This window comes from Callithrix jacchus, chromosome 22, assembly GCF_049354715.1.
Source record: "Callithrix jacchus isolate 240 chromosome 22, calJac240_pri, whole genome shotgun sequence".
NCBI classification, from domain to species: Eukaryota; Metazoa; Chordata; class Mammalia; order Primates; family Cebidae; genus Callithrix; species Callithrix jacchus.
This window is the reverse complement of record NC_133523.1, coordinates 29,386,906-29,400,395: the sequence shown is the minus strand read 5'-3', so window position 1 is coordinate 29,400,395 and position 13,490 is coordinate 29,386,906. Positions and strand designations below refer to the sequence as shown.

Here is a 13,490-nt window from a genome sequence, read left to right as displayed (position 1 = left end):
CTCACAATGAATGATCACATTCCCTGCAAGCACTCAGATAACTTGCTGGCAGTGTCCTAGACAAATGACACCGGATTTGGAAAGGAAACATCAAATTGGCTTTTAAAAAATCTCACATAAATAGATCCCCCAGGTAATGTCTGGTCACCCTGGCCTGCCTTTAGCAAGAATCCTCTAAGCCTGGTTAAGCCAGAACCCCTTGCACCCCAAAGGTTCCTCTTACTCATTTCCCAGCCACTGACCCCACCTCCATCCTCGAATGCCCATTTCTACTCGCCCACGCTGTGCTAGGAGTTGAGTATAAATCTCTCTCTACCACTGCAAGACCTCGTTGCAGTGGTCCCTATATGTATCACGATGGTCCTGAATAAAGTCTTCCTTACCTTGCTTAAATTAAAAACAAACAAACAAACAAAAAACTTTGTTTACAGGCCGGGCACAGTGGCTCACACCTGTAATCCCAACACTTTGGGAGGTCAAGGTGGGCAGATCACTTGAGGTCAGGAGTTTGAGACCAGCCTGGCCAACATGGTGAAACCCCATGTTTACTAAAAATACAAAAATAGCAGAGCATTGTGGCGCATGTCTGTAATTCCAGCTATTTGGGAGGATGAGGCATAAGAATCGCTTGAACCTGGGAGGTAAAAGTTGCAGTCAGCTGAGATCCTGGCACTGCACTCCAGCCTGGGTATTGGAGAGAGACTGTCTCAAAAAATAATAATAATAAATAATAAAGTGTTGTTTGAAAAAATTATCCCCCAAAATAATGAGACTGCTACTCGTGGGGAAGCCACTGAAAAATTAACTTTATAAATGTAATCTGTTTCAGAATTAGGTTAACAAATCATCTCACCAAGAAATAGTATCCCATAAGACAGCTGTTCTTAAAGTTCTGTACTGGGAATCATGCCCTCAGCAAACATATTTATGGCACATACATGGTTTATGGTCTGGTTAAATTCATGTCCATCTGTTGGAGAGGAATGAGTCTTGCCCTAGAGTTGATTAAAGCCGTGACATGTGAGAGATGCCAAGCAGGGCTTCTGAGGAGGGCAGTCTGTTGCTGAAGCGAGTTCTTCCACTGGGCCCACACTCAGGCAATCAGCAGTCTTAGCAGTACTGTACTAGCATTGTGTGGATTAACCCTATTAGAATATAAAGTCTCCTGGCTCTGTAGATTTATTCAATGGGAAGACATGCAAATTCTGTAATATCAAGTAAATACAAGTAACAGTGGAAATGTTAGCACAAGGAAAAAAGACTAAAAAGAAAGAGTGACCTTGATGCTTATAGCCTTCCTTATCACTGAACGTTTATTTGCTGGGGAAACAAAAAGATGCAAGAATTTAGTACTTGACTAAAAGAAGTTTATGTTCCAATGAGAAAGAAGAACGTGGCCAGGTATGGTGGCTCACGCTTGTAACCCCAGCACTCAGGGAGGCCGAAGCAGGTAGATTACTTGGGCCCAGGACTTTAAGACCAGCCTAGGCAACATGGCAAAACCCAGTTTGTACTAAAAATAAAAATAAAAAAAATAGCTGAGCGTGGTGGTATGAACCTGTAGTTACAGCTACCTGAGGGGCTGCAGTGGGAGAATCACTGACCTTGTGCTCCACCCACCTCAGCCTCCCAACATGCTGAGATTACAGGGGTGAGCCACTGTGCCCGGCCTTCTTCAGGTATTCCTAAAAATACATATATCTAGGAACAAAAAAAGTTTGTATGCCATCTTTATATGCAATGGAATGAATGACTGGGTTAAAATGCGTAAATCACTTTCTTTTACTTGAGCATTTTACAGGCATCATTCATGGTCTTTGACCATCAGACTTTACTGTAAAGAAGCTGGACGCCAGGTGGACCTTTGTTTCTCCTTATTGGTAACTTGATCGTTGTGTCTGGAATGTCCAAAGGTTTCTTTACATATTTAAGCCCAGCAACTTCATAGAACTCTATCTTGCCAATGATTTTTCTAGGCCAATTTATCCTGGGACTTGCTCTGTTCCTTCAATTAGAAGATTCAAATTTCCTTTCATTTTTGGCAAATTTCCTTGAATTACACCTTTAAACATGTGGGTTTTTCCTTCTTATTTATTCCTTCTGGTTCTCTTCTTTTGGGACACAAATGATGCATGCTTGCTGCTCTTTGTCCTCCTCAATTGTCACTTCCTTTCTCATACTGTCACTTTACTCAATCTCCTTTCATTTTGCTGTCCAACATTGCTCCTTCTGTACATTCTGCAGATTCTAGTCTCCTGTACAGTACATCCAAGATGGTCATCATTTCTATAATGGTTCTACCTTGTAATTCTATTTCTTGTCTAAAGTCTGCCAGCTCATGTTTCCTTTTGTTCTCTTCCTGCTGCCTTTGAAGAAGGTACACACCTTCTTACATTCCTGCTTTGCATTCATCTTCCACAGTGGCAAATGATTATCTTTTAATGTGACATATGTGGTCACAACCTTCACATCTCCGCTGTAAAATTCTTCTGGTGACTGTTCTTCATCAATGATGTGTCTTGTTCTCTTCCCTTTTTTCTTGCAGTATCTCTGGACTCTTGTCCCAGTTCCTTCCTTGATTAGCAGTTATTTCTGAATGTGGCAAGCTCTTACTACATAAGGTACTTGCAGGAAGTTCATGTCAGGGAGAGGCCAGGCACACAGCTCAGGCCAGCAGGAATTTTCCTTATATAGAATGGTTTACAAGGGTGAGTTCTTCAGTCTTTTCCTCATTTTAGTCAACAAAGCTTCATAGCTTTGGGGTTCTTCAAAAGGCAGGTTGCCTCCCTCTATTCCTGTCCTTTTAAATCCCATCTCTTACAAATTTGGCTTGTCTTTGTGATTGTTCCTTCCGGCCTGCCTAGTATGCTGTACTTCATAGTAGAATGGATCCAGGAGAGCTGCTGCCACTACTGCCCACACACCCATCCCATGGTCCTACTCAGGGTGCTGTTGGTTTTACCCCTTAGGAGATGCCACTAACTTTGGAGAATGATGCTTTACCCACTTTATCTGACCCCTGCAGCTTGCAGACTCCTCTTTCTGTCTCTCTTTTTTTTTGAGATGAAGTCTCCAGGCTGGAATGCAATGGTGCAATCTCGGCTCACTGCAGCCTCCAGCTCCTGGGTTCAAGCGATTCTCCTGCCTCAGCTGGGATTGCAGGCATGTGCCACCATGCTTGGCTAATTTGTGTATTTTTTGTAGAGACAGGGCTTCACCATGTTGGCCAGGCTGGTCTTGAACTCCTGGGCTCAAGTGATCCACCTGCCTCAGCCTCCCAACGTGCTGGGATCACAGGCGAGAGCCACTGCACCCAGTCACAGACTCTTCTCTCAGCATCTTTCTGAGTGCCACTGGATTTGGCAGCCTCCTTGATCAAAGCTGGGCTTGACTATCTATTTATCACGTTCCTTAATTGCTCTGGGAGAATTCCAAGAAAGAAGGAACTGATATCACTACATTGCCACTTTAAAGTAAAACTAAGCAAGCAAAGTTCGGAATTAATACTATTATAAATAATTGAAGTATCCAAAGTTGGGAGCATGGAAATAGTGGAATAATCAAGATTATAAAAACCTCAAAAAGATCAGATTAGAAAACTAAAACTCCTTACATAATAACAGTTTTGTGAAAATGTATAACTATATATGGAAAAAGCATGGGATGTAACAGCAGATAAAGTAGATGATAAAAACTATCTATACTTGGGTCAGAAGTAAGTAAAATATTTATGCACTTAGGATGAAGAGTAGAAGGGAAAAATGAAAACTGCTTTTCTTTAAGGGTAATGAATACCGAGTAACATTTTTCATTTAAAATTTTTCGATATTGTTACAACATAGTTTCAATAATTAAAAAGCAATACACATGTGAAAAATAAAAATGAAGACCATACAGATGTCTACCATGGAATCTACGAAACAAAAGGCCAGGTGCAGTGGCTCACACTTGTAATCCTAGCACTTTGGGAGTCTGAGACAGGAGGAAAATCTGAGGTCAAGAGTTCGAGACCAGTCTGACCAACATGGCAAAACCTTGTCTCTACTAAAAACACAAAAATTAGCCAGGCGTAGTGGTGTGCACCTGTACTCCCAGCTACTCTAGTCAGGAAGCTGAGGCAGGAGAATTGCTTGAACACGGGAGGCAAAGATTGCAGTGAACCAAGATTGCACCACTGCACTCCAGCCTGGGCCTCAAAGTAAGACTCCATCTCAAACAACAACAACAACAACAACAACACCACCACCACCACCACCACCACCACCCTACTAAACAAAAATCACTTAAAATGCATCCACTGGTTCCTGCACCTGCCAGGACTAACCATATCACATCCCTGAAGGCAAGCTCCAGAAGTCACATTCTTTGGCTCTAGCTCCCATCCAGATCCTTCACAGCAGCTAGTGCCTCCCCTTTCTTTTCCTTTGCCTACCCCATACCCCTCAGCCCCAGCAGCTAAATCTACTGCAGAAGACTGGAAGCTACTTAGCACCATAAAGGCAGCACGCTGGGAAAATGGGCATTTACTTTTTGTTTACAATAAAGGGCAGCAAAACAGCAGGTTGCATTGAAAGGACAATTTAGAGTTAGTGTTTGGGCTCTGAAGAAAGGCAGATTAAACAGAATATGTAGGTTGGGCATGGTGGCTCATGCCTGTAATCCCAGCACTTTGGAAGGCCCAGGTGGAAGGCGTGATTGAGGCCAAGAGTTCGAGAACAGAGCGGGCAACAAAGTGAGACTCTGTCACTACAAAAAATGAAAAAATTAGCTGGCACCACTTGGGAGGCTTAGGTGGGTGGATGGCTTGAGCCCAGGAGTTCAAGGTTGCAGTGACCTTGAATGCACCACTGCATTCCAGCCTGGGTGACAGAGTGAGACCCTGTCTCAGAAAATAAGTGAAAATAAATAGAATGTGTATTAAAATGCCCCCAAATAGTTCCAAGCATATAACAGACATTCAATAAAGGATATTTTAAAAAATCTTGAATACTTTCAATTTCCCAGCAAGGGGAATATAATACAATTTAGGCAATAGAAAAAAAAAAAACTTAAAAATTTTAAAATATGCTGAGAAAGGATTCTAGATATATATTTTCTAAGACCATATAAAACCAGTATCTTTTCCTTCAACATTCCAGTTGCTATTTCAGTGTTCCTACTTTCATGTACAAACAATACAACAAATATTTAAGAAATCATTTCAAATGCATACATTCAATGTATGCCTTGTCTATTATAAAAGTCTATTATATAATACTTTTGCTCTCTGAATAATTACAAGCACTTCAAAGTATGCAAAAATAAAACCAAAGTATTTTCATTAAAAACTAACCTACCAATTTTGATGAGAAAAGGTTATAACCCCAAAACACAAAAGGAAAACAAACTTAACCTTCTCAAATAATTCCCCAATATAGAAATGGTATTATATATAGCAGTAGATTTATAAAGAATACTACACTCTGAAAATGAGCATTTCTTTTGGCTAAATAAGGTATTTATTCAGTAATATTATAATTTCAAACTGTTTATTGACAGAAAATATATACATATTTAAAAATTAAATCAGATTAATAAAAAAAATTTAGTTCCTGAGTTGTACTACTCTATTTCAACTGTTTAGTAGCCACATGTGGCTAGTGGCCACTGTACTAGACAGTGCATATATGGAATATTTCCTTCATTATAGTGCTATTGGACAATGCTGATCTAGAGAATCTAAGCAAAACACTAAACCAAATGCTTATGCAGAGGTATTATCAGGTTTGAGAAATGGTTCTAACATTGGAAGATTCTTCTTATGACACAGGAAACAAATAAAAATGTGTGCTATGGGCTACTGCTTCAACAAAGAGGGAAGAAACGGAATAAGATTCTGAGCTCATTTCTAAGTTTCAGAGGATTAGGGTGGTGGGTGGAGATAAGTGCCTGTTTTATAGCTTCCCAGCTGGTATCTGAGGCACAGACAGAAACTGGCCCAGGTTCCCTTTCCTTTCTCATCTACACACTCCTGAAACAATCTCACCCACACATCTACAAGATGGTAATATGGAAATGCCCATTTGCAACACAGACGGAACTCCTGCCTTCAGCCCCGTAAGTCTAGCTTTCTTTACTCCACATTTCTATGTGGACTGCTTTAAAAGTGCCTCGCAAGACAGTCAAACCTGAGCTTGTTGTTCCCTGCCTTGCCTCCTGTGCAAGAAAGAAATTGGTTGGCCTCTGTCCCTGGTTCCAGGGAGGTAACCTAGTATTAGTCCGTCCCTCACGCTGCTAATAAAGACATGCCTAAGACGGGGTAATTTATCAAGGAAAGAGGTTTAATGGACTCACAGTTTCACATGGCTGGAGAGGTCTCACAATCAGGGCAGAAGGTTAATGAGGAGCAAAGTCACATCTTACATGATGGCAGGCAAAGACAGTGTGTGTAGGGTAACTCCCCTCTAAACAACCATCAGATCTAGTGAAACTTATTCAGTATCATGAGCACAGAATGGGGAAAGGCCCACCCCCATGATTAAATTACCTCCCTCTGGGTCCCTCCCATGACATGTGAGAATTATGGGAACTGCAATTCAAGATGAGATTTAGGTGGGGACACAGCCAAACCATATCAAACTGCTAAGCTCTAGGAATAAAGAATCTGGCTGTTCTTTGTCCCCAGTTCCTAGGAGACAGCCTCTAAATCCTTGGAACTTCTGAGTGATGAGAGTGTCTTTACTATTCATGGTAGGTTCTTCAGACCTCATCTGAAAGCCTGTGCTAGCAGGTGACAGTGAGTTCCTAATTTGTGCTAAGGAGATGACTCAGGATTGGGGCTGGCCATGCCAGAACACTCAACCATGTGGCCTGAGAGTCAGGGCTTTGAGCCACATGCTAGCAGCCCAACCTCCAGGGAGCAGAAAAGGGGTGGAGATTGAGTCCAGCCTTGTGGGCAATTATTCAATTAATCATACATAATGAAACCCCAATAAAAACTGGACACCAGAGCTCAGGGGAGTTTCCTTGGTTGGCTCCACATAGTATAACACACTGATTTGCCAACAGGGTAATGGGCCTGACTCTGTGGGAAAAAGCTAAGGAAAGCTTCCAATGGGACCCTCGAATACTTGGCTGCCTGTGTCACTCCCTTTGGCTGTAGCTAGCTGATCAGAAGGGAGGGTTGTCTATGGGGGGGCCCAAACTTGCCACCGGTATGTGAAACAAAGGCAGTTTTGTAGAGGACTGTGGCTCCACCCTGTGAGGTCTGGCCTAATGGTGGGTAGGTGGTGTCAGAACTCACTGACCCTCCAGCTCTTCTCCTCCCAGTGCTAGCTGTCACAGTAAATGGCATGTTCATTCATCCACCCAGCTGCTAAAGAGGGGACCAAGCAGCAACTGTTCCCTCTCAACAGGGAACACAATGAATCAAGACATCCTTCCAAGTCCACTTCCTAAAAATCTGTGACTTGTTCATGTCTCTGTAGCTGTTACGCAGCCTCAAAGCCCTACATGATCTGATCTTCTCCTCTCTTGTATCTTCTCCTCATTGCTCATAAAATTCTGGCCACATGAACCTTCTCTCTGATCCTGGATTTGCCAAGTTCATTCTACCACAGAGCCTTTTTGCTTGCTGTTTCCTCTGCCTAAAATGTTGCAAATCTTTGCTTGGCTGGTTCCTTCTATTATATCATGTAGGTTTCAGTTTACATGTCCTCAAAGTGGTCTGCTTTACTTCCCAATTCCAAGTTGCCTTCTAGTGACAATCTCATCATCCTGTGTGACGTTCACCACAGGATTCATTTTCATTTTCTTTTTGATTTTTCCCCTTTTTCATCAGAATTAAGTTCCATGTCATATTCAATGTTTTACTCCCAGGGCCTAGAACAGTGTCTGGCACACAGAAGGTACTCACTTACTGAATATCTGGATGTGATATTTAAATATTACTGAATCCACTGAACTGGATTATTCAGCAGCTTCCTGACTTTAGTTTTGCTCTCCCCAAATCCATTTTCCACATCGTAGCCTGAGGCAATTTTCTGAAACACCAATATGATTACATCACTGCCTCACTAAAAATAGGGCTCACTACTATAACACATTCAGAAAGAGTTCTGTCCTTGAGACAGAGAAGACAGACCCTTTATTATCTGGCCTCTGTTTACCATTCCCAGTACATCCCTTCTCCCCTTCTACTCTCTAGCCAGACTGAACTACTGCCAACGCTTCACACACCGGGCTCTATTGCCTCTTGAGTTTCCTGTACTTGTCTGTCTTCTATGACGTTCATCTTTCCTCCCCAGCTTGCCTGATTAACTCTTACTCATTCTTCAGGTCTACTTAATCATCACTTCCTCTAGAAAAGCTTCCCTGATCTTATAATATAGGGTTAGGCTCCCCCGCCTATGCGCTCCCACAGCGCTCTCTATCTCATCCCAACCTAGCACTGACTTTGGATGTCCTGTAATTGTCTGGATACTCACCTGTATCCTTTTCAAGAGTGTAAGTTCCTTGGGGGCAGGCAGGGCCTTATCTTATTCAGTGACATTGCTACCACTAAGCACAGTGCCTGCTGGTATACTATAGATGCTTAATATGTATTTACCTAATTCATTTACTATACTGGAAAATCTGCTGGCAAATTCAGAAATCTTTGTTATTTCTTCCATGTTCTCCACGGTGTTTAACTCAATGTTACCCACAGAACAGGTGCTCAGTAAATAGTAGGTAAAACTAGAACTTCCTTAACCCAGAAAGTAAAGAGAGAAAAACCAAGATGTTCAAGTTTCTTGATGATGGGGCATATTTATTTAAGGAAACTAGCAAGGTTAGTGACAAGTTTTAAATTAAAGAGCTATACTTAATAGTTTGTAATTAAGTTATATTTCTCTTTCAACATGTCTCCTTGCTATGCTGTGGCTAGCATTCAATTTGGGCTATCTGCTAACACAGGGATAGTTCAGCCTTTTTTCAAAACACCTATGTTAATATATAAACACTACATGGTTTAATTCTAGGGAATCACTTTATAAGCACTCTTTTTTTTTTTGAGACGGAGTCTCGCTCTTTCACCCAGGCTGGAGTGTAGTGGCTTGATCTTGGCTCACTGTAACCTCTGCCTTCTGGATTCAAGCAATTCTCCTACCTCGGCCTCCTCAGTAGCTGGGAATACAGGCAAGTGCCACCATACTCAGCTAATTTTTTTTGTATTTTTAGTAGAGATGCGGTTCCACTATTTTGGTCAGACTAATCTCAAACTCCTGACCTCAAGTGATCCACCATGCCTGGCCAGCACCCCATTTTCAAGAGCTAGGCAGTGCATAGTGGCTCATACCTGCAATCCCAAAACTTCAGAAGGCCAACACAGGACTGCTGGAGTCCAGGAGTTTGAGAACAGCCTGGGCAACATAGTGAGACTCTATCTCTACAAAAAAATTAAAAAACTAGCTGGGCACAGTGACATGAACCTGTGGTCCCAGCTACTTGGGAGGCTAAAGTGAAGGAGTGCTTCAGCCCAGGAGGTCTGGCCTGCAGTGAGCTGTGATTGACCCCGTGACCGACCTGTGAAGGACCCTGTCCGCCCCCACTTCTCACCTCCCAAAAAAGATATATAAATGAGTAAACCTTTTCTGATAATAAAAACTTAACTAATGTCACTAAAGGATAAGAATTATTCTTCTTTGGTACTATGATAATTTCTATAAAGATACATAGATACAAATATAGATATATGCTGTACCCATAAAGTAACACAGTAAGTTTTAAAAATAAACACACTAGAAGTTATTCTTATAAATTAGATTTGTCATCAAAGTAATCTCCTTTGGAGACTCATTCAAATAAGAGGACCAAAGCTCAAAAGGTTTTGGAAAACTTTCTTTGGAAAATGTCTTTGGATCCTACACCAATCAATTCTTTTGAACATTCTTACAGATGATATGTCTTTGGCTTTGAAGGTGTTTGTTTACCTTTACAAGCAAGTAGTCATTAGACACCACAGTTTAGGTTAAAGATCGTAACATATTAGATGAAAATAAGGTACATTTGGATAAGCAGATTTCCATGTGTAAGTCATATATGAGTTCTGAAAACAATGCCAAGAGGAGTTCTAGAAATGTTGAAAGAGAGAACAACAAAGACAACAAGGAAACGTATTTGAAGAGTCACAGATTCCCCACCCCTGCTTTTTTTTCGGAGAAGTCTTGCTCTGTTGCCCAGGCTGGAGTGCAGTGGTGTGATCTCAGCTCACTGCAACCTCTGCCTCCCGAATTCAAATGATTCTTGTGCCTCAGCCTCCTGAGTAGCCAGGATCACAGGTGCATGTCAACATGCCTGGCTAATTTTTGTATTTTTAGTAGCGATGGGGTTTCACCATGTTGGCCAGGCTGGTTTCACACTCCTGACTTCAATTAACCTGCCTGCCTCAGCCTCCCAAAGTACTGGGATTACAGGCGTGAGCCACCACACTGGGGTGACCCTCGAAAATCTGATTAAAATTACAGATCCTTTCCCTAGAAACAACATGGCTTCCTCATTGCCCTATGCCCCCCAAAACCACTTGCACTAGAGTAGGAGACAGACATGAACAAGCTGAGGACCCTCTGTGGAGCCACATTCAGATCCCATGATTTAAAGCACTGGCTTTTTTATTTCCTTTCATTTTTGTTTCATGTTTTAGCCATCAGGAAAAAAAAAGAAAAGGAAGTACCTTATAAACTGTGACCCAGTTTGTAAATACATACATATAATTAAAAGTTTCACAAAACAATCTTCAACCCTACTTGATGTAATATTATCTTCGTTTTAAGAAAAATGTCACTCATGACCTACTGCACTAACTTCACAATCTATAACTTGAAAAATACTAATTTTAGAGTAACTGCTAAATAAATGAAATACATTAATGAAAAAGAAAAAACTCACGTGATTATAAAAGTTCTGGGCTGAGTGATGTGGCTCACACCTGTAATACTCATATTTTGGGACTCTGTGGAAGTACGATCGCTTGAGCCCAGGAGTCTGAGACCAGCCTAGGCAACAAAGTGAGACCCTATCACTACAAAAACAAAATTTTTTTTAATTGGCTGGGCATGGTGGTGCATGCCTGTGGTCCCAGCGGCATAGGAGGCTTAGGCAGGATACTTGCTTGAGTGACAGAGCAAGACCCTCTCCCAAAAAATTAACATTAAAGATTCTGGCTGGGCGCAGTGGCTCGCTCACACCTGTAATCCCAACACTCTGGGAGGCCAAGGTGGGTGGATCACAAGGTCAGGAGTGTAAAACCGGCCTGGCCAACATGGTAAAACTCCATCTCTACTAAAAATACAAAAATTAGCCAGGCATGGTGGCACGCATCTGTAGTCCTAGCTACTTGGGAGGCTGAGGCAGAAGAATCGCCTAAACCCAGGAGGCAGAGGTTGCAATAAGCTGAGATCGCACCACTGCACTCCAGCCTGGGTGACAGAGTAAGACTCCATCTCAAAAAAAAAAAAGGTCTGATATGTTATTTAAAAATAATAAACACAAATAGTCAAACCTTTCAAGAGATTGGATTCTTTATGCCAAAATGTGTTGCCTTGGTCATTCATCCACATGGCTTACTACTGGAGACCCCAAAGAGTGAATCACACAATGGCCATGGAAACTCCATACCTTAATATTAGAAAACCATAAATCATTTTCATGTAATGTGGCAAGGTAGACAGATGTAAGAAGTCCAATGCAAAGGGCAATGGTTCCACCAATCGTCAATGACAGAATCTTCCATAATCTTCTACTGGTACAACCTTTTGGAAAAATGGAACGGATAAAAAACAAAGTCGGTAAAAAAATTAGAATGTAATAGTTCTACTTCAAATTATCAAGTCAGCTAAGCCTAGCTGCCTGTCACTAGGAAAGTTTTCCTATCACCAGCGGAGGCTCCTTCCTGATTCCACAGATCTGTTTTCATTCTATTAAAAGTTTTACCCCATATCTAATTATTCAGGTGTCTGTTCTGCCAACTACAATGGGAGCTTCTTGAAGGCAAGTACATTTTCTTATTCATCTTTAATACTGGGGGCCTGTGTCTGGCACGGTTTAACAACCATAATTTATGAAGTTTGTTAAATGGGCAACTAAATGTGTTGTGTCTAGACTGTAATTAGTCTTTTAGGTGATCTAGGTACAATTGGTGGTTTATTCTTTAAAAGCTATTTTAAAAACTTTATTACCTAAAAAAAAAATTCTTTTTTGAGACAGGATCTTGCTCTGTTGCCCAAGACGGAATGCAGTGGTGCAATCTCGGCTCACTGCAACCTCTGCCTCCTGGGTTCCAGTGATTCTCCCACCTCAACCTCCTGAGTAGCTGGGACTACTCCAGCTACTCCAGCATGGTGATGTGTGCCACCATGCCTGGCTAATTTTTGTATTTTTAGTAGATATAGTGTTTCACCATGTTGGCTAGGCTGGTCTTGAACTCCTGACCTCAAGTGATCCACCTGCCTCAGCCTACCAAAGTAGGATTATAGGCATGAGCCACTGTGCCTGGCCGATTACCTAAAACTTTTTTAAACCCACGGGTTTTGCAGGAATGCTCTGGGGGGGAAAAAAAACCCACAGAATAAATAATCCATCATAACTCAAGTTAAAGGACATATAAACTAGAAAAAATATAGACAGCACATATAAAAAGCTTAAATACCCTTAATATAAGATGAATACTTTCAAGACAATTTAAAAAGATGAGTATTGCAGTAGGAAAAACATTAAGGACATGAACAGGCAATGTACAATAGAAAAAAGTGGCTAATAACAATTACAGACTGACGATGTTCAAATTCATTAATGTTAAAGAAATGCAAATCAAAACTGTGAGTTATACTTTTAAAAATCTTAGCCAATTTGACAGCTTTCAAAATGCTAATACTCTGTTTTGGTAAAAAATAGACATCTTCAAACACCGCTGCTGGAAGAATAAATTGGTACCTCTCTGGAACGCAACATGGCAGCAGTGAGTAAAAGCCACCAAAAGGAGCATTCCATTTGGCCAGTAATTCCTAATCCAGGCGTGTACTCTGAGATGGTTTGGCTATTTGCCCCCTCCAAATCTCATGATGAAATGTGATCCCCAATGTTGGAGGTGGAGCCTAATGGGAGGTGGTGTGGTGATGGAATCAGATCCCTTATAAATGGCTTGAGAAGGTTCTACCAGTACTGAGTTCTCATTCTGTTAGAACTCATTCTGAGTTCTCAGGAGAGCTGGTTGGTAGAAAAGAGCCTGACACCCCATGTTCCCTGGAAATTTCTTCTATTCTGGTCATGTGATCTCTAAACACTGGCTCCCTTAACCCTTCCGCCATGATTGGAAGCTTCCTGAGGTCTCACCAGAGACAGATACTGGCACCATGCTTCTTGTACAGTCTGCAGAACCCTGTGGCAAATAAACCTCTTTTCTTTATAAACCATCCAGCCTCAAGTATTCCTTTATAGCAACACAAATAGACTAAGACATGCCCCAGGAAATAAAG

General features: G+C 41.5%; 1 protein-coding gene across 2 annotated transcripts in view; it reads right to left on the bottom strand.

The window, feature by feature from the left end:
• Positions 1–13,490, bottom strand: part of DPY19L3 (dpy-19 like C-mannosyltransferase 3) — a 74,740-nt gene that overhangs the window by 57,210 nt on the left and 4,040 nt on the right. For both annotated transcript variants that reach the window (XM_002761978.8, XM_008987673.5), the window contains exon 3: positions 11,635–11,768. In XM_002761978.8, the coding sequence (XP_002762024.1) occupies positions 11,635–11,768 (134 nt within the window). The remainder of the gene's footprint in view (positions 1–11,634; positions 11,769–13,490) is intronic.